Source organism: Diceros bicornis, chromosome 11, assembly GCF_020826845.1.
Source record: "Diceros bicornis minor isolate mBicDic1 chromosome 11, mDicBic1.mat.cur, whole genome shotgun sequence".
NCBI lineage: Eukaryota > Metazoa > Chordata > Mammalia > Perissodactyla > Rhinocerotidae > Diceros > Diceros bicornis.
The window spans coordinates 21,093,520-21,119,136 of record NC_080750.1 but is presented as its reverse complement, the minus strand read 5'-3'; the positions used below and the strand labels follow the sequence as shown (position 1 = coordinate 21,119,136).

General features: G+C 45.6%; 1 protein-coding gene across 5 annotated transcripts in view; it reads right to left on the bottom strand.

The window, feature by feature from the left end:
* The window catches only part of JADE1 (jade family PHD finger 1), a 57,495-nt gene that overhangs the window by 15,221 nt on the left and 16,657 nt on the right, over nucleotides 1–25,617 (bottom strand). For 4 of the 5 annotated variants that reach the window (XM_058550056.1, XM_058550059.1, XM_058550060.1 and 1 more), the window contains exons 3-8: nucleotides 14,892–14,977; nucleotides 11,528–11,685; nucleotides 9,202–9,389; nucleotides 6,415–6,626; nucleotides 2,960–3,127; nucleotides 1,552–1,668 (exon numbers count right to left, since the gene is read on the bottom strand). In XM_058550056.1, coding sequence (XP_058406039.1) covers nucleotides 1,552–1,668; nucleotides 2,960–3,127; nucleotides 6,415–6,626; nucleotides 9,202–9,389; nucleotides 11,528–11,685; nucleotides 14,892–14,977 — 929 coding nt within the window. The remainder of the gene's footprint in view (nucleotides 1–1,551; nucleotides 1,669–2,959; nucleotides 3,128–6,414; nucleotides 6,627–9,201; nucleotides 9,390–11,527; nucleotides 11,686–14,891; nucleotides 14,978–25,617) is intronic. The other variant, XM_058550057.1, reaches the window with a different exon arrangement.

Below are 25,617 nucleotides of genomic sequence, written 5' to 3'. Positions count from 1 at the left end.
CTCTTGTAAACATCAGTTAAGGACCAGGATTGGCGAGCTTAGGAAAGGGCATAAATTCTATCCTCAGAAGAACATCAGTTAACTTGTGAGAAAATAATTCCATCTTCCTTGGTTTGCCACAGCTTGTTTCCTGCAAGTGTTCACACAGGTATGTCTGTACACAAAGGCACACACACAGCTCTATGCCATTTTTTATTTTGAGGCTTTTAAAACATTTCTCCTCTGTTCTCTCCCAATGCAACTCTTGGGCCAGAGGCTTTGGTCATGTTTTAGTTTTAAACAGATTCTATTCCCATACAAAAATCTGCACTATTTTCAAGGTCTGCAGCCAAATCCCACCAGCTGTCTCATGCCTCACCCTCTGAATAGTTCTGTTACATTTTGGATTCTTGAACTCCAATGGAAGCGATCAACGAAGAAAAGCAGAACTACTTGGTGTGTAAAATGAAAAATGTTAAAAACCACTAGTCAGTGAATACCTTACCAAAAGAAATATTTATCAGCCAAAACACAAACTGATTTTACCAGATGAAGTTATTTCTTTAAAACCCACGACTGGCAGTCTGCGAGCAGAATGTGACGCAGAGACTGAGGAAGAGCCCGGAGCCCGGAGCCCTGAGCTGGTACCTCCCAGAGGAAGAGCCAAACGTGACCTTTAGGGCTAATGTCAGCCACACACAGCATTTGGAGACCAGTCATGATTGTCTAGATGCCAATAAGGTGAGGCCCAGAAATTAACTTCTCAAGTACAGTTTTAGACAGCATGAAAAAACAGACAGCACACCATCTATATCTCTCCTTAATTCTATCTGCCTTATGACTTTCTACACTTGTGTGTGGACACGGAAAATGCAGGCAAAATTTTTACATACACGCTACACACCCACACACACACCCACGGTGCCATAAAGAATAAGATACCCAGACTGTGTTCAGATAACAGCTTCTGCAAAGAACACCTGGTGCAGCACCTCGTGGGTGTCCCTCTCCCCAGCTGCTGCTCCAAGGAAGTCTGTTTTACCAAATGCAGAAGCATCAGCACACCAAGTTGATTTCAAACAGTGTGTACCTAAGGCATGACACACCCATGTGCACACCTTGGAAACCAACAGTGTCAGGAGGCAGCCACAGAGGTGGGTCTGCCACTCGGCACTCTAAGTACAGGTGGGAGGGTGTCTGACCCTCCAGTATCAAGATCCTGGTTCTTCCCTGGAGGTATCTGCCTGTAGAAAGAGCTGGAATGCCAGGCTTGGGACAGAAAGGGAGAAACCAGAGACAAACGAACTGCCTTACAGCTCAGGCGGACTTCCAAGTTGCCCTGTGATTGTTAAAGCAGGGGTTCTGGTTACAATGGATACAATCCACCAACTACAGGTGTTCCTTCCAGGCTGGAGTCATTTCTCAGCAACCTCAGAAGGGCTGTGAGAACCTCGTGCTGCTTTCTGGATTCTAGTCCCACCTCCAAATCCTAATAGTTTGCAGAGCCCTCGCTCGTCCTGCTCTCTGCAACACAGGGAAGGAAAATAAAGCCATTCTGACTAAGCTGATTACCTGTATGGAGGCCCCAAACTTCTCGTTGCAGAGGCTGCATACCAGCGCCCAGCGACTGCTAGGGATGTGAGACACCTTTGTGATGGGCTCCATCTTCTCTGGGCTGCCAATGCTCACCTAAAGGCCCAAGAAATAGCAAGACAAGGTGGCAGAGGCTGTCAGACAAAGGCTGAACGTGGACATAGAAACTTAAAGATCCGTTACTTTCCGCGGCCCTCCTACCAGACAGTGGCAAAGGGCTCTCGCACTCCTAGGGCAGGCAAACCCCCACTTTAAGCATCAGGACAGCACAGCGGCCAGCTCTGGGCCTGCAGCAGTAGTGAGCCCAGAGCCCAGTCCCCATGCCGCACACCCTCCATGCATCTGGGGGTCATCTGACGCAGACATCCCTGTTTGTGAAAACACTTCTCACCCGAGTAGCTGACAGCAAAGACGTGTATGTGTCAGGACAATGCAATCTACTACACCTCTGGCCCACAGTGAAGTGTTCAAGACTGAAAATCCATCTTAAATACATTTAAATAGGTTGTCAACAATGGAGTAAGTCAATATAAACTGCTTTTAATATCTCTCACTACAGAAAACCATTCTCTTCAGTCAGAAAAGATTACTACAGTCACAGTGGAAAACTACCAAGATAAATAAGGTGTCTTCTTGGCATACGGCCTGGATCACTGAACTGGATCCTTGTTAATACTAAACCATGAGATTCGGTGCCACCGAGACCAAGTCTTGGAACCTCAATGCAAATCATCCCCAGATAATTTTCCTCAGGAGAAAAAAATGCATCAAAAATCACACCAAAAAATGCTGACATTTGAATCACAAATCATATTCTCATAGTGATCCATGCAAATTAAATTAGTCAAGGTCTGGGACTTGAAATAAATTAGACCAGATCTGAAATTAAAAATGTTGAGGCTAAGTAAGAATTTTAATTAAAAAATCACAAAAATGTGACCTAGAGCAGTGGTTCTTTAACCACGGTAGAACCATGTGTACAACTCGCCAGGCCCAAAGACCTACAGCCGATCCCCGGGGAAGGATACAGCCGACACAGCCACACCCAGGCCACAGCCAGGAATGCAGCAGGTCCACTCCTGGAAGCGTGTGTCAGCTGGGGGAGAGTAGTGGTGATGGCTATCTGAAGCGAAGTTTGAACACCACCACCCAAGAGTCCGACTCACTGCTGCTTCCAGTTCACAGTTCCACACATTCACATACCATGACAAGATGAGAGTATGCTTGAGACTCAGTTTAAGGGGAAAAAAAGGGTAGCAATTAAAAGGTGTCTTTTTACTCATAACCTACAATGCCACCCCATTTTTGTATGGCTCCCTCCCCTCCCCTACTCCAAGCTACAAGCCAGGCCCTCCTGAGCGAAGCTGCTACCAAGAACCACACCCACCTCAGGGATCCACAGAGCACAGCTGACATGGACCCATTTCGTTCCGCTCCGGGTCGGCTTCATAGCTCCGCCTTTCTTGGGACATAGTAAACACTTTGGCTGAACTCCCAGGGCACACGTCCGGCACAGCCAACTGCCCTCTGGGACCTTGAGGATTCCGTAACAGGCCTGTAAAGCCACAGCACAGCCCCAAGGAAGAGAGAGACAAAAGAAAGATTTTTGCCATTATATCTATTAACTTTAAAACACCTAGAAAGATTTTAACAGAACCAACACCAAAACAGAGGCACTCCCCAAGTCCAGCTAGCTGAGACCCTCTCCCTCCAGGATAAAAGCCTGGCACCCTCCCAGGAGCAGCCAGGAGGCGTGTGAGCTCTGCAAGTACAACACACACTTATTTACCACAGGTGGTCCTGAAAACTACTGCAGGACAGAAAGGTTTGCAAAGTCTGCTTTGCTGTGTGGCTACAGACACCCATCTATACCACGTTTCTAAATATCGAGCAGTAAATCCTCAAAACGCTCCACAGGGCTAAGTGGGGGGAAGCTATTCCTCTCTGCTTTCTGACGTGGGTGGGATATAACTGAGGAAACAAAAAACTGAGCAGTTGAGCGTCTCCCAAAGCTATCATACGAGATGGCAATGGAAAAGGGAAAGGGGAAAGGAGCATCCTCAGGCCCTGGGCTAAGCAAACTCTGCTAACTAGATCTCGACACGCTCCCAAGCGAACACAAAAAATGAGTGGCAGAAAAAATGAGACACTGTAGACAAAGAGAGAATTTGGTCTCTTTAGCTGATAGTTAAAGCCTGCTTTGCACAAGATGACAAAATTACACAAAACGGCAAAACTGCAGAAATAAAGACTTTTACAACTAAAGTTATGAAGATGGTTCAAAGAAAGAAAAAGCCAACATTAAACAAGTGAAGAAACAAAACGCTGATGGTACCGGGAGCACAGTCAGAGCCTTTTTTTTTAAAGGCTGTTCAGGACCTTATCCTTAAATGAACTAGAAGTCAGGAAGTCCAGAGACAGAGAGTAACACAGCTCCAACTCTCCAAACAGGAAAAACACAGCCACTCTGCAATCTGAATATCCAGGACGCAGAAAGGAAACCACAAGGATGAGAGCTGAGCGAAGTTAAGTAACACGAAGACAGGAGCTTAGGAGCACTGTGTCGGTGCCATGAATGAGCCACTGTCAACACAGACTCACAGCGAAAAAAATTTTAATAGAGCTAAATGACACTATTAAGGTTTCAAACACTAACAAGATCTATATCAGGCATTCTAGAGAAAGTCACATTTGAAGAGAGAATTTTTTTACTGGAAACACAAGTCTAAGCTAAATTAAAAGATTAAATAAAATATGCCTTAAAGACAAGCCATGAAGAACATCTCAAAAGGAAAATGGAGTCAACATTAAGGAAGAGAGAGAACATGGTCTGGGAGAAAGAACAGAAGACGGGGCGTGCAGGTGGGGGTGGGCGTGGGGGTCCAGAGTCCCTGAGCTCCAGTTCCAGCTCTGCCACTAACCCACAGTGGGACCCTCAACAGCCCACCTTGACATCCGTTAACTCATTTATAAAACAGGGTTCAACTAGTTTTCAAGCAGAACTCTTTTTTTCAAACAAAATTTTCCTCAGGGGAAAAAAAAGTAAAATGGCTGGAAAAAGAAGGAAATATCATCCAAGTAAATAACACCAGCAACTAAAAAGCAACAATGGTCGACACAATGCTCAAGATCTTTTTTTTTTCAGTGAGGAAGATTGGCCCTGAGCTAACATCTGTTGCCAATCTTCCTCTTTTTGCTTGAGGAAGATTGGCCCTGAGCTAACATCTGTACAAATCTTCCTCTATTTTGTATATGGGATGCTGCCACAGCACGGCTTGATGAGTAGTGTGTAGGTCCACACTCAGGATGTGAACCTGCGAAGGCCACTGAAGCAGAGCACGTGAACTTAACCACGAAGCCACCAGGCCAGCCCCACAATGCTCAGGATCTTGACACAAGAAAACCACTACAAGAACACTCCCTTATCCCAAGGAAACTTCCTAGATAATTTGAAAATCCAGAACTACAAGATGGGCTCTCAAATGACTAAAGCAAGAAACAGTGGTCCCACGTCTCCCGGTCAGGACAGGCTGGGCCAAGGCCACAGCGGGGCAGTCTTCAGACAGAGGGGAAGCCCAAGAGGAAACATATTATAAAGAAAATGACAATCAAGAATGTCACAGAGCAAATTTGATTCTTCTCAAGAAGTCACTCAAACAACTGTTCCACACGAGTCTTGCTTTTGTTTTACATCTCAGTATCAACAGGTGAATTCAAAGAAAGTCCCTCAGCACAGCCTTTTAAATCATAAGCGTGCATGTGCACGTGTGCCCTCACAGAAATCCAAATCACTGCATTATCGCATTAAAAAATAAATCAGAGATGAGAGAGACTGAGATTGTCCCAGGCTTTTAAAATTACCTAGTGCCCATCCTTACTGAAGTCTAAGGATTTACCTTTCTATGGATGGTCACGAGCACCTGCCAAACCCAACTGGCAGCAGGGAGGACAGGAAGTAACTTTTAAGGGGCCTCTTTCCTCTTCTTTAACAACTCAGTTTATACGCTAACACATGTTAGCAAATGTTATGGGTTGAACATGTAAATTCTAACCCCAGCACCTCAAAATGTGACCAAATAGGCAACAGGGTCCTTGCAGATGTAATCAGTTAAGACAAGGTCATACTGGAGTCTGGGGGGCCCCTAATCCAATATGACTGACGTCCTTATAAGAACACAACCACGTGTGAAGACACAAGCACCCGGGGAGGGCACCATGTAGCAACAAAGGCAGAGACTGGAGTTGTGCAGCTGCAAGAAAAGGAACACCACAATTGCCAGCACACCGCCAGATGCCAGAGAGGCAAGGAAGGACTCCCAACAGGTTCCAGAGGGAGCACGCATTGCCAACAACTTGATTTCAGACTTCTACTCTTTAGAACTGCAAGACAATAAATTTCTGTTGTTTTAAGCTACCCAGTTTGTGGTATTTTATTATGGCAGCCCTAACAAACTAATTCAGACCTTTCCAAGAGTTTGTTGGGTTTTTTTCCAGTGTTAATACCTCAACTCAGGTGTTAGAGCAGGGCAGAGGGGGCTCATATATTCTTTTTAAGTACACTTGACTTCTATGGATAGGAATAAAAACAATATGTGAAGGAAGAAGATTTCCACCGAGGATCCTATTCTTCCGGCTGTAAAAGTAGCAGGAAATACCTCCAACACTGTAGGAACCTATTAGGAAGAAACAGATGTTGTCCACAGGGCACATTTCTTTAACTCACTTAGGACAACGGGAAAATGGACGCCATCTGGAGGAAGACCCCCAGCCTCCCTGGGCTCCCTAGCAGCAGACTGGCTCATGCCCCAGGTGGCTTCTTTCTGGGCCTTGCTGCCCACATACCTGGTGCACGCAGATGTTGCATTTGTCACAGAACACCATCTCATTGCCGTCCTCACCGTCAGGTGACTGGCAGACATCACAGACAACATCTTCATCATATTCGATCCCCAGGCCTTCTTCAGTCTCTATAGCATGATTCATATTGTCATAGCATCGCTGTTCAAATTCCTCCAGGACCCTTTCCATAGTGTATTCATCTAACTCAGGCATTCCTGCAGGAAAAATGCCACAAATCCATTTTGTTATATCCATATTAATAAATACTTTAATAATACAATATTAGGTTATTTATATTTATGAATAATTTACAATGAATAAATAGTATTATAAATAAATCCATCATAAGTGCCCACATATTTTCTATTGAACGCCTCTCAGACCTTCCAATGAAGGATCTTCAAATCCAAAGGCAGAAAGAGTCTTCCAAGCAACAGTTTGTTTCTCACGGTCAGGCACTGAAGATGGCGTGTTGTAAGTAGAAAAGCAAAAGATAAATCCCAGAAGGGGTCAAGGATATTAAATACATATATTGTTAAATTGTCATTTCACTACATTATACATAACAACGAATATGTAAGTGTCTTCAAAACCACGACAACATATTATGGTTTGGTGTGTTTTTTTAAGAACATTCCTTTCTCGCTGCTTAAAATGGTGCTCTGAGAACAGACTTCACTGTGAGCACTCCAGTGTTTTTACTGGTTTATCCCTCCTCGCCCTCTGAATTTACTAAGTTGAGATGCACAGTTAATCAGACACACGAAAGACCAAAACAAAAGGAATGTCTAAAGCAAAGCAAACAGCTCACTGTGAATCAAATAAGATGCATTCTTATGCAAGAATGACCAAAATAAATTTCAAGTGGTTCTGGTGGTTATAGCTAGTGGTGGGATAAGACTTTTATTTCCTTCCATTTGTGGATACTTTCCAAACTTCCTACAATGAAAATACTCATGCAGAAAGAAAAAACACGTTATAAAAAATATTCAAACAATATTTAAGTGGCTAGAAACAACAGAAATGTCATTAGAGCCAACAACAACTTTTATGCATTCTCATAAATTTAAAACCATCAAATTAACACAAGTTTTTAAAAATTTGGAGAACACATTAGAGCTGACACTGCGATAAGCCCTAAACACATATTCAAAAAAGCCACCAATCATCTCAAACCCTATTTCATTATAAGACAGTTTCTGCATGGCCAGGCTCTTTCATCTCAATTCCTTCTACCAGTTTTGAAAACACCATTGGCTTTGAAAATACACTCCTATGCCCTATAATTAATTTTTACCATTAAAAATACCAATAAAAGCTAAGACAAATGTCTTAAAGCATGTGTTCAATTTACGTTACACAACTGTAACGTGTAATTTATCTTGCCAAAGTATTCAGCACTACCTTTCAATGTGATGCATTGGCCCAGTACTCATCACTTAAACCATCCACAAAAGCCGCCAGTGTCTCTGGCTGTCCCCTCTGGCTGAACACAGGATACCTAGGCAGTCAGGTGCCATTACATTGGTCTTTACAAAGTTGCCACAAAGCAGAACTTGATATTTTTTGACGATGAAACACAGTATTCTGAAAACTTCTGAAAAGATTCCGTAAAACAACCTCCTGGCTTGCTGACATTCTGGCAACAAATACCTAAAAGCAAGGACCATGAGGAAGGAGATCTACTTGTCAAAACACCCGAGTAATCAAACAAGGAGAAAATAACCACTCTGCTGGCTCAGTCCACACTACTGCTGCCATTCGCAGGCTGGTGAGCGGCATGGAAGCACAAGAAGCATCTAGTATGTGCCAGGCCCTGTGCTAGGCTAGGGGGTCGACACAAAACAAAAACAGTCTTTGTCCTTCAGGACTCTGAATCTACCACCAAACATTTTGTAAATATTCACCCTGTGCTAGACTGCAAACAAACAGCCCTGCCACCACTTTCCCACCCTGGACCCCCAGGACAAATGCAAAATCATCCCCATAGGTGTCTCACACCGAGGCCACACCTGACCTCAGAGTCTTGCTCATCAAGACACTTCAGGCACCCTCAGCAATCAGAAGTGGCAAGTGAGATGAAACCTATGTGCCATCCTGGCCTCGACACAGGGAGGTACAAGTAAATGAGGTACAGAAGCTCCGAGCTGTGCGTACACAACAGAGTAACTTATGGAAAAGAGATGAGGATGGGCGGGGCACTCAGCCAAGGTGTGGCTTCTCAGGAGGAAAGCCAGGATGGAGACGAACAGGTGAGAGGGAAAGCACTCTAGGTCTGGAGCAGGACTTAAGGAGAACCACAGAGGTGAAAACACAAGATGGGGAACATGGCTGGAGTGGAGTTTATTGTGAGAGACAGCAGGCCATGGCTGAAGGAAGGATCTGAATGGCACTGCAGGAAAACACCACCAGAGCAGGAAGCTATGTGGGCCAGACTCTCCTGTGATCTCGGGGAAGTCACTTCATTTTTCTGGGCTTCAGTTCCCTTGACGTGAATAAGTGAAAGGGGTAGACCAGGGCAGGGGTGGAGAAGCCCGATTCCAGGCCCATAGAAAACATCCCTCATCCACCCCACCACTGTTGCCATGAGCCACTCGCAGACTCGGAGTCCATCTCACCACATCTGCCATAGCAGGACAAGCTGATCTCCAAAAGAGAGCCCGGGATTCTGAGACGAACTGAAGCTATGATGCATCCAGCTTCACCAGGCGATGAGGAGCTTCCACTACTCCCTATAGGCCTAAAATACTTCATCACTCAGTAATAAAATAATACAAGGCGGTCTCTCACCCATCTCCTTAAATTCCTCATTGGTCAGCTCCAGCCACGCAGCGTCCATGTCATTGAGGTCGTAACGACACACACTGTCAGCCAGAGTCCGGATGTCAACATAGCCCAACTCTGGAGGCTCAGAGCCTGACGAGACAATGTATTTTTTGGGCCTGATGAACATGAGGGCTTTCTCTTCAGACACGACCCTAGTTAACAAGAAAACAAGGCATCCAAGTTACTGTTCCTGCCACACAAAAGGAAGTCTGTTAGAAGGCCCCAAGTTAGCTTCCATCTCCAAACTCCCAAACCCCAGGTCATCACCAGGTTAGTAGGGTTAAAACTGTAATGTCATTGCTAATATAAAACTAAGTAGGAGTCGTTGAGGCCCCCAAAAAGGAAACAGGTAAGTGAAAACACTGCAGAAGTCTTCAAAACCAGCTTCTTCCACTTGGCTTCCCGGGACACCACCATGCCCTGCCACCATCTATGGCAGCAGCTGCTCTGGCCTGCTGGCAGCACCAAAACTCTGACCCCCTAAGTTTCAAGGGTTAACGATTAAATCACTTTCCACTAACCAGGCCTGCTCCCCTGCTGCCGGAGGCCAAGCACTGGGTTCTCAAGAACATAGAGGAGGCAAGAGCAGCCACACAGGCAGGGCATGCACAGCAGAACGCTGGGGACCCAAGGGGAGAAACTCGTCATCTCTGATCTTAAAAATAAAACCAGGCCTTCCCAATTACTAAGCAATCTAAGAATTAGACAGTCTGAGCCAAGTAGGGGACTCTCCCAAAATGTACTTAGGATCCCAGGACAGGAAGACAAGTTCCCTCTGCCACCCTCTCCCCCAAACTAACACCTGGAGAAGTGCTTTCCACCGCACCCCACTCCAGAGAAACAACAGCAGACGAGAAGCCCAAATCACTCCCAACTTGGAATGAAGGGCCCTCTTCCTAAAAACAAAGGCCCAGCATCAGAGGCCCCACACGCCCACACAACTCCTCCACATCTCTGTGTCAGCAGTCTGCACTAACGTCAACAAGTTGTGCAAAGAGTCTGTCAAAGTATTCTCCCCACCCTTCTAATTACCAGTGATTCTGTCTACATGACACTGAAACGGGCAAACTGAAGGGAGTATTTCTCCTACTCAACCAAGAGCAAGGTTTCAGATGAAAACTTTCATACGTTGTGTGAATACTTATTTCTCTTGTGCTGGGCTCCCTAATGAAATGGAACGATTCAGCGAGCAACTCTTGGATTGGGGTTGCCGAGGCTGAGACACTGGTGGTGTGCCCCAGATGCAGACTCTACGGCAAACACACTGTGTCTATCCTGCAGAGCCCAGTGAGACTCTCCACTCCACAGGCCAAGAGTCTGGCCTCTGGAGGCATCTGATTGGTCATTTAAGCCTGCATATTTATGTGGACATTTGTCACAGAGATCCCCAAACGACAATAACCAAATTCAATCATCCTGAGTGCCTGCCGAGACGCAAAGTGTGTGAGGACTGAGAGGTAAATTCAGTGCCTACTCAGCAATGGTGCAAGAGGCTCTTTCACAACGCAGGCAGCGGACTGACGACACAGCAGAGAAACCAGGTGCCAGATGAGCACAAAGGGTGCTCAATCCTCTCTGCCTTCAAGGAGCCTCCAGGGCAGCGGAGCTGCAGGGTGACCGGCTGCAGCTTTATCCTGAGGTGTGCCCTTGAGGACCCAACCCTCCAAGAACCTTAAGGGGAAAAGTGGTGTCTAAGTAAATCCAGAGAAAGCTCCGCATGAGCAACTGGGTGAAGTCCATCCGTAGAAGAATGCATCAAATCACTCCTCCTCTAAAGCTCCCCTTCCACACAATCTAACCAGGCAGGCCTCCTCACACCTGTCCTCCTCAAAGGTAGAGTCTACCACCATGGGACCCAAGAAGCCCTGCTGGTTCCCAACAAGCCCAGACAAGTTCTCCCCGGTAGAGCTGCTCTCCAGAATGAACACACTGAGGGGCAGGGGATGAGGGGGTGCAAGTGCAGAAAAAAAGAGGAAGCAGCTGTTCAACATACAAATTTCCCTCCCCCAGCCAGTCACTTCCCAGAACATCTTGGAATTTGCCCTCCTCTCATAAGAGAGCAGCAGCACCTTCCCAAGATGGCTGTAGCGTTAAGTCTGGAGGCCCACGGCCCTCAAAATCCCCACCCTTTGGACCTAAAGTGTGTTTCTACCACATTTCTATTTCCACTTGAGGCCTCGCAGTATTCCACTGCTAACGCAAACACTGCTTTTCCCAGGCACCTGGCTGTCAGGGCAGAAAGGTAACAGTGGGTGAAGAGGCAGCACTTCTGTCCTCGGGGCATGTCTACCTGGCCACGGGCTGAGGGATGGTCCCAGGGCTCACAGGCACCTGGACCCCTTTCTCCCACTCCTGTCTCCAGGGATCGGCCAACACATAGTACTCATCCGGGTTCAGCTGGTAGGAGTCATGCAACTTCATGGCGGTGATCAGGTCTGTCCTAAACACCTGGAAAGGAAACAAACGGTCACTGACATTTGATATTTGCATTCTTGTTCAGAGCGCTGGCAGCTGCAGGGTAACCATGGAGCTGCCATGTAACAAGGTCACTGTATGCACAGAGAACCAGTCTGACCTATTACAGGAAACCCTTCAGCCTGCCATGCCCTTGGCCTCTCTCAGGCTTGGGGGTGACGACAGCTCACAGTGCCCTCTCACTCTTCAACTCCACGAAACGGCAATGTCTACAAGAGCAACAGCAACAAAGAAACCTCACTGTCCTCCCCTGAAAAAGTTCTAAGAACTCTCAATTCACCAAGCAGGCTGCTGAAAACATTCGCCTGAAAATCCCTGGAGGGAGACATTTCACTCAAGGGTGCTCTTTTGGTAAATGTTTAAGAAATAAAACTCCACTAACTACATAAGAACTTCAAGCCAAAACTCAGAACCAGCAGGGCCTCCTCTTCTATACTTAGACTGCCACTGGCCAGCCCCTGCCTCCCAGGGCACCAGGCCTTAGGCAAGGTGCCTGGGGAGCTCAGGTCCTGATTGGCTAGTGTCAGGCAGAAGTATAGGCTGGGAAAATCTGGGAGACCAATGACAATGGTCCAATGGAGTCAAGTCAGAGAATGGGCTTGCAAAGAACGTGTTTATTTGCACACCTTTGCCTGGTGTAACTTCCACAGGGAAGCGGTATTTGTGGGGAAAGGAGAGGTGGGGGAAGGAGAGGGAGAGAGAGGAAGAAAGAAGAAAGCAAGCTACTACCCTCCCCTCACCCGGCCAAAAACAGATCCACAGGACTCAAAAGTACCCCTCTGCCAAGAGAGCTCCTCAATCCCTCATCACAGGCCGAGAAGGGACCACAGCACAGACACACTCGCGCGCCTGCACCTCCTGACTAGGGTGGGGGAAACGGAGAGGAGACAGCACTGTTCCCCAGCCGGGGCCTCGTCCTCAGTTCACTGGTGTCTCAGGGCTCCATAAGGAAGCTCTGACCTTGGCATAAGTGCTGGCCCAAAGTTGTATTTGGCACGGAGCATGCCTGCATCTGTACGCTACATGCTCTGTTTACACAAGACACAATGCCGAACTCTCTCTTCTCAGGACAGGGAGTTCTTTCTTGTGCTGCTAAGCACAGTTCACATTATATGCCTGCTAACAGGTCCATATTTGTTTTTCCTGGTAGCTTTTCAGGCTGGTGATCACTTTAATAAACTTCACCATAATAAAGTCTGAGGCAGCATCTGAATGAAAAGACCATTTCTCCAGCCTGCCATTTTGAACACTGCCTTTTCCCCAGTATGCTACTCCTTGTTTCTAAAGTCCCAGGAGCAAGCGAGAGAGAACCAGGCTGTGCACCCTCCACAAAAGCGGGAGTAAGGTCAGGTCCCCTGACAGCACTGAGCTCCTGAAGCAGGTGCCCACCCCAGGTGTGCACTAACTTTATCAGCTGTGCCCTCCCCGCCCCCAAAGAGAAAAGTCCTTTAACACAAAGTCACAGGTCTACATCTTCAGGAAGCAAATCAGTTAAAAACACATTCCAACTGAGTCTTTTAAGCAAAAAATAAGGGAGTTTGCCAAAGAAGGAAAGTCAAACTACAGCAACAAACTGAGATGAGGCCACCTGCCATTCCTTTACTGGAAGACTCAGATGAGGAAGGTCAGAACGGAAACAGATGCCCTCAAATGGAGGACTCCCGAGTCCCTGGCAGAGTTCAACATTAGCACTTTAAGCATCAAGTAGTTTGAACTCAGAGAAATTTTAGAAACAATCTGGACAAAGGGTGAGGGCCAAGGCTGGCACCGTCCATGCTGCCCAGCCCCTCCTCGCTGCTTGGGAAGCCTCCCTGGAGGGGGTTCCAACTACGCCTGGTCTCACCGAGTACCAGCGCCCTATTCGAGTCCCCTGTATTCCTGCCCTGAAATAACAGGAGTCTAGTGTGAACATCAGAAAGGTACGGGGGGCTGTGGAGGCAGCACAGGGAATTTAAAGGGCAGCAGAGCCGCTCCGATACCACAGAAGAGGGAGGGAGCACAGCAGGTTCAAAAGGACAAAGGCCTGGAATAAATCAAGGTGATAACATGGCCACCTGTTCATGAACATTTGGTCTAATGTTTAGGTGTCTCCTGGGATGGCTTTCCACATTTCTAAAAGACATATACTCCTTCCTCGTGGAGGATGTTATTCAACAACTAAATAACTCCAGACTCCTCAACACATCACCTCCCCGCATTCCCATTACAGTTGGGGAAAAGGAAGCAGTACCTCGTGGAAGGTCGGCCTCTGCTCTGCTGCTACAGGATGAGGCTGTCTTTGACGTCATCCTGTTAAGCAGCAGCTCAGAACCAAGCAGCTGAACCAAAAACTCTCTTTCCCATAACCTGCTCACTTGAAAACTGCAATAAACTAAAATGCCTCTTCTTCAATGATTTAAATCCTCAGAGCCCAGCAAAAGTTCTCCGAGAAAACAGATCTCAGGACGGGTAGGGGCCCCTAATCAACAAAGGCCAACAGAGAAATGCACCTAAAAACAATTTAAATAACTAGATAGATAGATGATAGATAGACGGATAGATAGATAGATAGATAGATAGATAGATAGATAGATAGATAGATAGACAGACAGACAGACAGACAGACAGACAGACAGATAGATAGATAGATAGATAGATAGATAGATAAAGTGTGGGGGAGCAGGGAAACATAAGATGAGAAACAAATTGGAAAAAAAGGGGAAGAAGCCTTAAGCAGAATCCCCAAAACAAAACTCCCAGAATTACATTGGGTTGTTGCCAAATAAGCCACAAATTCATGGCCAAAACTAACTTGAGGCTGGCAGTGACTGGCAGCAGCCGAACCCGCTGATCTCCTGGCCAGAGGAAAAGTTGTTGGGAGCCAGCGAAGATGGAACAGAAAAGGAAAAAAAGAATATAATTAATAATAATAGCTAACATTTACTGAGCACTTTTTACGTGCTATGTATGTACTAATCTCTGTGTAATAACCCATTTAATCCTCACAAGAATCCTATGAGGTAAACACACGTGTTATCCCCATCTTACAGATTTGGAAACTGAGGCACAGAGAGGTTAAGTAATTTGCCCAAGATTGCACGGATAGATGTCAATATCAATCAACCAGGTGTATGTGTCAACCGTATGTACTCATGCACACAGGTATGACATGCACAGGCATGCCAGCATTCAGGAAATACCTCCGAAGGCTTCCGATCTTCATGTCTGGAACACGAACTTCTCCTGTGCTGGGATCGGGAATTCTGTGACCAAGTAGTTGACAGGCCTAAAGGAACAAACATCCAAAAAGGAACAATGAGAAGTGCAAAAATCACTGAGTGTTCACCGGTGTCTTGTTTTTTACCAAACTCAGCAAGGCTCACCTCAGCACCACCCCATGAATGAGCCACGATGCTCTGCTAGAGCCATCCTCTCGGACAGAGCTCCTCTACTCCCGTTACCTATTTAAACCCTCACTTCTCATGGCAGGCCTCACAAGATCCTCCAGTCCGCGCTGGGTTCAGGGATGCTGTGTCGCAGGCACAGCACACAGGGCAGGGGGGGCCTTCTAAGAAGACCATGTAGGCGGAGCCTTCGTCCCTAAGCCTGCACTCCTAAGGGGATGGGGTTTAAAGTCTGACACTAATAAATATGAATTCAACAACATTTGACTCAGTTTTCAGTAAACTTTCTAAATGCTAAATCCTAAAGTCATCCCCCAAAACTTTTTAAAAAGAAGGTTTTGACTTCACAAAACATAAAAACATACTATTCTCTAGAACAGGGAAGCTCAGACCTACAGTAGAGACTAGGTGCTATGGCCAAATAACCTCTGAAACTGCCTACTCCCCTTTCCCAAGAAAATGCCAATCGGCTCTTTTCTGTCTTTCTTCCAGCGGCGTTCTGATCCTCTGTCCAGCCTCTCCGCCACCAGGCCACGGGAGCTGGAAGCCTACCAGCGCACCCGCGGCTCCTAACTGCCGCCAAGTCTGAGCTCCTCTCAGGCCGAAGACCTCTCTGCAGCACTGACTCCATCCTGCTTGCGGTGCTCCCTCGGCCTTGGTGGCAATTCTCTTCCCTGGTGTCCCCATCCTGTGGGTCCCTCGTCTTCTGTGCATCCCAGAAACATTAGTGTTTCCCCTGAACTCGCGTCTTCTCGCTCCACGTGCTCTCCCGGGAGCTCTCCTCCACCCTCACAGTCTTACCCAGCACACTCAGGAGACTGTGAGACCTGCATTCCCACCCCAACCTCCCTCCCTAGCACCAGGTCCACAGGGCCTTCAGACAGACGTCAAGCCCAGGGTGCTCCTTAGATCGGTCGAGTCAGCACTATAGAAACTGGGCTCAACGTTTTACCCAAACCTGTTCTTCCTCTTCTATTCCTACTTTGATGAATATCATCACCACTTCTACTTAGAAGTCAGAAATCTAAGAGTCAAGACTAGGCTCTCCTCACTCAAGACACATCCAATCAATGGCCAAGTCACATCAATTTAATTGCCTAATACCTCAGAATCCCAGCCCCTCTTCTCCACCTCAGCCGCTGCTGCTGCCACCTGTCACTTGTTATCTGGACAACTGCAATGGCCTCCTGTTTGCAGGTGCCGTACTGCCGCCCGATATCTGAAACTGCCCTCACTACCACCTGCAGTGTGACTAACTCCTAAAAACTCACTTCCACCCTGAACACCAACTGTCCCCTGTCCCAGAAATTGACAATACCCAAAAAAATAAAAGCCAAAACCTGAGGGAACCACCATTCTATCAGGAAAATCACTTGTCACTCAAACAGGAAGTTCTTATCTCTATAGATTCCAGTAACGAGGGACACAGAATCAAAGCATGCTTAAGACCTTGGAGACATCAAGAAATAGATTCTGTCCATAAGCCTATTATCAGATTTGCAATGACCAAGACTAAATGGGATTGCCAAGCTGCCCTCTGACAGGGAAGAGGTCGGCACTAGCCTTGATCACCAGTTCTGAGGCCTGTTAGTGGGTCAACTGACTGTCCCCTGTCAGGCCAGCTGAATCAGATTTCCTACAGGTGACCTTACTGTATTGTTCAGTAATATTTTAGAAAATTCTTCTTTAAAAAATAATATTGGGGCTGGCCCCAGGGCGTAGTGGTTAAGTTTGGTGTGCTCTGCTTCAGCAGCCCAGGTTTATGGGTTCGGATCCTGGACGTGGACCTATACCACTCAGCCACGCTGTGGCAGTGACCCAGATACAAAGTAGAGGAAGACTGGCACAGTTGTTAGCTCAGAGCTAATCTTCCTCAAGCAAAAAACAAGGAAGATTGGCAACAGATGTTAGCTCAGAGCTAATCTTTCTCAGCAAAAAATAATAATAATAATAATAATAATAATAGCAAGTACATCTCTTTAGACTCCAAATGAACAAAAAAGTTTCATTCCCATATTGAAAGAAATATTCTGGGCACACTGGGGTGAGCCCAACTTGCAGAAGTTCTAAATCTGGTCATCACTGGAAAAAGGAAGATAGAAGCTAAGTTAGGAACCTGGAGAGGAAGGCGGCTGGGTGGCTCCTGTCTTTAGCTAGGCCCCTCTTTCACCCTCTGGTCCTGCAGGGCATCCTTCAGCCAGCCCACAGGCTGAAAGAAGAGATGGGAAGAGCGCACACAGCTCTACATGGGATTGCCCAAGGGTTCAGGGAGGGGAAAAAAGACGCAGGGCAGAAAGTGATGGCCCCTGTACTGTGAATTACTGTGCAAAAGGTTATAAATGAAAAAATAAATTAAAAAGAATCACTTCATTGCTGTACTTTAAAAACTAACATGGGGTGGGGGGAGGTGAGACCTTACAGTCAAACACTTGCAGAGTTAAAGCAGAAACAAAAAATTGGTGCATTCTTGGTTTTTGTAACCCTCTTGCCTCTTCTTGGGGATCTGTCAGGATCCCTCCAGGGTAGTTTCCAAGGTTCCCAGGAAGCTTGCAGCTTTGCTGGCATAAAACACAAGCCAAGTAATGGCAATCATTTAGAAACTTTTCCTAGGACTGCTTCTATATTCTTGAAAAATGGTGTCTGCACCAAATTTGCTTTAAAAACAGATATCCAAAAATGCTAAAATCTGGTATCTGATGGTATTACGCAAGAGAAACTTTGGTCCACCCAGAAATAGTCTGTCCTTCTTCCTTTTAATTTACCAAATGCAAAAGGAGGAAGAGAAAAATTAATCCCACTTAACTCACTTTGCAGAAAAGGAAAGACTGGGGAAAAGCTAAGTTTAAATTGTCATTGACATAAGGAATGTTCTTAGCTGATTTATCAAAGCCAAAAACCAGAAACCACCCAAACATATACCAACAGAATGAATGATTAAACAAATAGTGGTGTATCCATACAATTTACCACCCAAATTGTAGTACATCCATACAACAAAATATTACCCACCAATTAAAAAGAATAAGCTATTGATACATGCAACATGGATGAATGCTGGAATAATTATGTGGAGTGAAAGAAGCCAGAAAAAAAGAGTACATACTATATTATTCCATTTATATAAAACTCTGGAAAAGATAAACTAATCTAGAGTGGCAGCGAGTAGATCAGTGGTTGACTGGAGAAAGGGGAGAGGAAGGATTATCTTGAGTTTTATAATTTCATGGGTGTAAACATGTCACAGTGTATCAAAGTATACACTTTAAATGTGTGCAGAAAATAAGTGATGATTTTCTATCATCCATTAATAGCAAAGGAAAAAAAAATGCTCCATTTTACTTTACACAGGTGGTTTGTGTAAAACCTCGACTTTGCTGCTGACCCAGGTGAGAATCGGGGACAGGGGACGAGAGGACTCATCCATGTCGAGCAGCAGGTACCGTTGCTGGTGATCTCCTCCTCCTCATTTACTTGCTCATCAAAAACTATGTCAAGACCCAGAATGACTATTTACAGCATACAGTATACCTAAGTCAGAGCTGTGCACACAGCAGAGTCTCAATAAATTTTTTTTAAGTGGATAAAAATATAGTGTAGTTGTTTAGGACAGACAGACAGTTGTGCTCAACAAGAACCATCACTGTAACTCAAGAACTGAAGGTGGCAGGTACCACGAATATGCTCCTGGTTTACCTATTAGAAGACAGGCTTTTGAGCTCATGGAAAATGAAGTCATGGAAAATGAAGCAATAATGCATTTAAAGATGCGTGGGGGGACACTGCTTCCTGACTGGAATGTACCTCCATCTACAGAAATACTCATGCAAAGTCCACAGGCGAGAGACACAAAGCAAGTGTCCTAACCTTACTACACCAGTTCCCCTCCCCACAGCATGCTCTCCTCCAGGTCCGTCCCAGATGGTCAAGAAGCTCCCGGAATATGATCCAAACAAAAATAATTTGCATCCTTTTTAATTTAAAAAATTTATATTATACAACTTTTTTTTTACAGTCTGTGAGTGCAAAAAAAAAAATTAAACCAGAAATGAGAGTATTTCAAACACCAAAAGGCCTGAGAGACAGTGATTTATGCTATAGCAAAACACCAGCCACTCGTTAGCTCTAGAAACCGTGTGCTAAGATTATGCTGGGTTGGTGCTGCATTTAGTTTTTGTTTTCAGAGTGCTAACATTTAATGACAAACTAAATTAAGAATATGACAAGTAAAATTTTGTTTTATTTTCTTGTTGCTTTCAGGAAAAGAGTTGAGAACTCTAAAAATTTGGCAATAACAACTAAAATTATTTTACTGCTCACACACAAGATACTATTACCTACAATTAAGTCCACCCTAGTGACAAGTGTAAGCGACTTTAAAAATTATGACATGTACACTGTTTGAGTAACAACAATTCTATATTAAACATTGAAAAGAATGAATGGAAAAAATGTCTTGTTTTGTTTTACTATCCACAACTTCCATTAAAAGAGATCTTTTTGGGGTAATAATAAAAATTATAAAAGGCTCAGAGATTGCAGCATCGTGAGCACGGATCCTGGGCACGCACTGCATTCTGAACCCTGCTTTCTGGTCCTACTATGCAGATATCTCACTCTCCTTTGAAATAGTAAAAATAGCCATGCTGTCGTGCCCTAGATCTAAAATAAGGAAAAATCTCAAGAGTAAATCTAATATATATTGCACACACCTCCCATATTTGGTAATTCGTGTGTGTTAAGCCTCCCAGATTGTGCAGCACGTGAAACGTTCAGAAGTTAGAATGAATGGTGGCAGACGCTGGGTGTTCACACCACCACAAAACGCAGACTACGAAAGAGCCTCACCACTGACCAAATGGCGAATCTCCTGTCTCAGATCCTGCATTCTAGACACTAAATAATATGCTGGTGTCTTTAGGAGCGTTAAACCAGTTTAACAAAGTAAGGGGCTTGGGACCAGCAACTATCGAGTCCAGCAGGCCAGCCGGTGTCGCTGCAATAGTGCAGACTTGAGACACGCACCTGTGCATTACTTCAAGGCAAGGCTAGCCCTGTGCAAGCAAAGCAGGGCCGTGGAAATTCCCATCTGAAAGTAAGCAAATTTACTGCAGTCACTGCCCATGTGCCTTAACTGCATGACAGAAGACACGCCTCTAATACAACTGCCGTTTCTATCAGGGGCTGACCCACACCTCCCACAGATCTTCCATCCCAGCATAGCTCAATGCCACGGCCCAACTCACTTCCACCTTCTGAAATACAAAAGCTTAACACAATACATCCAAACAACTGGCCCAGGAATGTTTCAACATACTGAAATACACTTGGGCCTTCAACCAACTGACACACAAATGTTTCATAGTCACCCAGCACTTCTGCTGAGGTCCAAGTCCAAGGACCAGAGAAGATTAGTCTCTAGACTAGATCATTTTGTGCTAGTTGCTCCTTGAGCCCAAGATGATGCTCTGCCTGTCAATGTCAAAGCCAAGCCACAAGTCAGGTTTGAAAAGGGGCAACCCCATCCCCACGTGCCTTGAGGAGACATGGGTACAATACAGTCAGCTCTCCATATCTGCTGGTTCCACATCCATGGATTCAACTAACCACAGATCCAAAGGCCTACAATAGTTGCATCCGCACTGAACATGTACAGACTTTTTTTTGTCGTCATTATTCCCTAAACAATATAGTATAGCAACTATTTACATAGCACTTACATTGTCTTAGGTATTATAAGTAATCTAGAGATGATCTGAAGTACACAGAAGGATATGTGTAGATTATATGCAAATACTACATCACTTTCTATAAGAGACTTGAGCATCCACGGATTTTGATATCCGCAGGAGTCCTGGAACCAATCCCCGCGGATACCTGAGGGACAATTCTACACAGTCTGCGGTATCTGAGCCAAAATTTCTAAACTTCAAGAATTCCTACACAACTCCTTGGTGTCACAAGATGCAACTGATGGGGGAAAATGAGCAAATCAAAGGTACCGTCAAACAGGAATAGAAATGGAAGCAGAGTTAACTTTTACGCAAAAGAGAAACCAGGGGAGACTTGCATGAAGGTTAGCAAGCACAGCCAGTCAAACAAGAAAATGAGAGCCAGTTATCAACAAATGTAAGGGAATCCATTAAATGCAGGAGACATAAAAGAGTCCAAAGCAGAAAGTGTTTCAACCACTAAAAGTTTTGGTCTCTCTTCATTATTTATCTGTAAGCTGGAGAGAACCCAGAAAAACAGAAGTCCTCACATAATTTCATCTTTGCCACTCACCAACCTGCATTTCCAAGTGCACAATGAGTAGGTTTGAATTTTACTCAGCTCTTTTCTGCACCTTCATTATCACAGGTGATGGAGCAGAGCTCAGCTGGATAACTGGAGAAGTCAGAATTGTTTCAGGGTCAAAGCAGGTGTGGAAACCAGGAGACCAGGGAGGCCTCCCACAAGGTGCCTGGTTCTAGACTCCCGGCCACACCCCAGGCCTTCCCACAAGGAGGTCAACACGTTAGGATATTAGGCAGGAAAAGGAAGCCCCACTTCACAACTTTAGGAAAAACTTTGCTTCACAACTTTAGGAAAAACTTTAAAGTTATCAGCATACTTCTCTCATACTTCTCTCAATTGGAAAGTAAAGAAACCAATTTCCCTCGGGGTCTTTGAGAGGCACCACATTTAAAAACAACCCAAAAAACAAAAACACTATTTACATTCAGCTCCTTCTTCCTAGACGAAGACTCTATGTTTTGAAAAAACTTACCAAATGAACAGTATTCATTAAGTACTATTTAATTCTTGTCTTACTTTAAAGGGAAAAATATAAGGATGCTGATCAGAGCTGTTAATTGGCCTGGGATAACCAATAATATATAATTCCTGCCAAAAGCAAGGAGATGATGTTTTCATTACCCTCTGTAGCTTTATTGAAGATGAAGATGCAATCCCCTTTATGTTTGTAAATACTGAAAATAGCTGGTGGATCCCATTCCCACATTTGCCAAACCCCCTAAGGACAGAAGATCCTGGGCTGGGAAGCAGGAAATGAAGGGCTTGTTTCCCTCGGCCACACTCTGGCACGATGTGTAACTTCACAGATTGGGTGGGCCACCCAGTCCCAGGAGCCTAGCAATTACAGATGAAATTTGCGAACACCCCAAGCCGACTTCATCCAACCGCAGGGCCGGCCCTCAAGGGCACCTGGAGAAAGGCTTCCACAACTATGACTGCAGCTGGACGAAGGCTTGCACTGGCACAGAAAATGCCCATCCGTCCCCGACTGTAAATACCACAGTGGTATTCCCCTGGACCAGGCCAGGAATCAAAGCAAAGGGCTCCAACCCAGAGGCCAGCCGGGCCCAGCAGTGGCTGCGGCTGGTGCTGGGGCCCCATGCTGACGTCTGCGGCTGCCTCTCCTCCACTTGGACGTGCTCTGCCTTGGGCTGGGAGCTGCTGCCAAAATTCTGTCAGGGCTACAGGCTGGAGAAGCTGGGGAGTGGCCACTGCACAGCCCCAGCCCTTCTTCCAAGCAGGGCTTTCCACGTACCCAGCCGTGGCTGAGGGCAGGCTCAGTTCTGTGGACTTGACTGCAGGGGCAGAAGGCACCCTACTCAGACCACCATGGGCCTACACAAAAGGATGGGCTCCAATGCAAATAGGCAAGCTGGTGGCAGAGGCCTACACTGTGAAGCAGCTACCCTCAGAGAGGGGGGAAAGGGTATTCCATGGCATGGATATAAGCATATTTTTATAAGGCTTGGCATTCCAAGGGTTCTTAATGAGAGTTGTTTGCTTACCAGTATCATCATCCACCATAATTACCAAATCATTAAGCCTGGACAGACAGCACAGCCATAAAGCATCAACACGTGCTTTATTCTGAACCAACTGTATGACAAAAGGATGGCCTGCCTTCTTTCCACTAACAGCCATCATTCCCGTCCTCTACCAACACCATCAGATCTCCATGTCTAGCCTGAGTAGAACCCAGCTTCTTGGTCTATCCAGGTTAGCCCTCCAGTACCCTATAAATATTTACCTTAATCCTCTGCCCCTACCCTCTTCAGGGAGGCCAGCGCAGACAGGAGCATATCAGGAGGAGGAAGAAAAAGGCCCATCACCAATAAGGTGACTTTTGATGGACACACTTTCAGTGGGGACTTCAGGCACTCTCTTCCTCCTTCCTTTCTAACCAGAGTTCTGGATGGAAATACATGTTGAGCTGAAGCATTTGATTTTCTAGGGCTGAATCGTGTCCCCCCAAAATTCATATCTTGAAGTCTAACCCCCAGTACCTCAGTACCCAGTACCTTTATTTGGAGATAAAGCCTTTACAGGGGTGATTAAGTTAAATGAGGTCATCAGGGCTGACCTAATCCAATCTCACTGGCGTCCTTATAAGAGAACATCTAGACACAGATACACCAGGGATGCATGTGAGGGACGGCCATGTGAGCACACAGTAAGAAGGCAGCCATCTGCAAGCCAAGGAGAGAGACCTCAGAAGAAGGCAAACCTGCCGACACCTTGATCTTGGACTTCCAGCCTCTGGAACTGTGAGAAAATAACTATCTGTTGTTTAAGCCACTCAGTCTGTGGTATGTGTTACGGCAGCCCAAGAAGACTAATACAAGGTCCTTTGGGGCTACTTGGAGCCTCTGGACAGCTGAGAAGGACGAGACTGTGCCATAGTCCAGAAGTTCCTGTCCAATATGGTAATTATTAGCCAAAGTGTGGCTTTTTAAATTTAAATTTAAAAATTAAATTAAATTAAAATTAAGTAAAATTTAAAAATTCAGTTCTCAATTACACTAGATTCGAACATTTCCAACCTACTGGGTAGCTCCAGTCCAGAAAGCAGAAGACTCTAAGCCCGAGAGAACATTCCTGGAGAACCTTTTCTAACCTAGCTCTCCCAGGGAGGAAATGAAGCGGTGATGAGAGCAGTGAGCATAAACCTGTTGCTCAATGCAAAAAAATATTAAAATAGGACTCTCAGCCTTTTATTGGGCATTAGTAGTATGTGGAGGTAATTCATGAAACCTTCTTCTCATTAATTCTCAACCTAAAAATCAAGATTTCCTTTTTTTTTTGTAATTGCTGCAGGGCAAAACTGTGTACTCAAGCAAGCAGCAAGCATTTATTGAGTACTTGTAACTCCTGAGGACACTGATTAGGCATGTTTCTGCCTCAAGGAGTAAAAAGCCTAAGTCAATATCAGAAAACAGGTAGTGAGGGCAGTGAAAGGACAAGTGCTAAGAAGTTCAGAAGGCCCTCCCAAAGGCTCTGACGGGGGGCTTTCACTGCCTGTGCTTGGGCACAGACCCCAATACCTCTTCCTGAAACAAAAGGAAAGCCTTTCTCTCTGGTGCCCCTCCTTCCCTCCCCCACTTCACTCTACCCCTGTGCCAAACATCAGCAGCTCCCACCGTCTCCTCCCCAAGTCCCAACCCCTGAGCTCCTCAATCCCAGCCCTTCAAGATCTGGTCGCACCTTACCTTCGCACATATCCCCAAACACTGACACCCCTCCCACAACCACCAATTCTACTTCCCACTGCTCTATGCCTGTACCCGAAGCTCCAATCCCAAGGCAGTGTCTGAGTTCTTCTGTTTCACGTTTCTGGTCCCCGCCTATGTTTTCCGTGGCTGTCAGTGTGGTCACTTGTAGCAGCAAAGCCCTGCTTTCTAATTTGCAGCTTTTAATTTGCTAAAAACTTAAGAGACCAGAAAACTAAAAACCACCCTGCTTGCCTAAAAACTATTTCATCCTTCAGGACCTGCCCAATTTGCATCTCCTCCATAGGTTTCCCTGGCCCTCCCCTCCTCTGAAGTTGTGCCTACGTATGTACATTTCCACAGCGTGTCAAAAAGACAGTTCCATTAATGCCCTGATGACTTTCTATCAGAGCTCGATTTTATGTATGTCTAAGACAGAGTTCCTTGAAAGCAGGCCCAAAATCTTTCCCAGCACTCAGCAGAGCAAGTATTCTTTCACAATTTCCCGGGTTTAATCTGTAATGTGAAACATGAGCTAATGGCTGGAGCTCAGGCACTGTGCTAGGTACAAAACTTCCTTGTTATCTGAGGGGACTCTTCCCCAAGTAGTCTGTTAGCTTCTCAATACACAGACGCTGTGTGACATTTATTTTGACTGCCTGGAAGCCAACTAACTTCTGGTTCTCAGCTGTACTGTGAAAATATGAGGATGCCAGAGAGCTGAAATGCAGACAGTAGTAGTATTAAATACAGTCCTGTTAAAACCAAGTGAAGGGTGCTGACTCCTGACCTACTAAAAACCTGTACTTAATATCTTCACGTCACACTAGGCAGTCCTCAATCTCCCTTTGTATCAGGTTGGACTAGCTAATAATTAACTGGCTTCGATTAAGTTCCCTTTTCATAAAGAGCAACTGTGAAGCCATAAATGATGTTTAGGAAAAACAGACTCACCAGGAGCTCCTGGAAGTAGATTATTCATCCTTGGGTAACAAACAGGAAGGCTGAGGAATGCCCGCCTG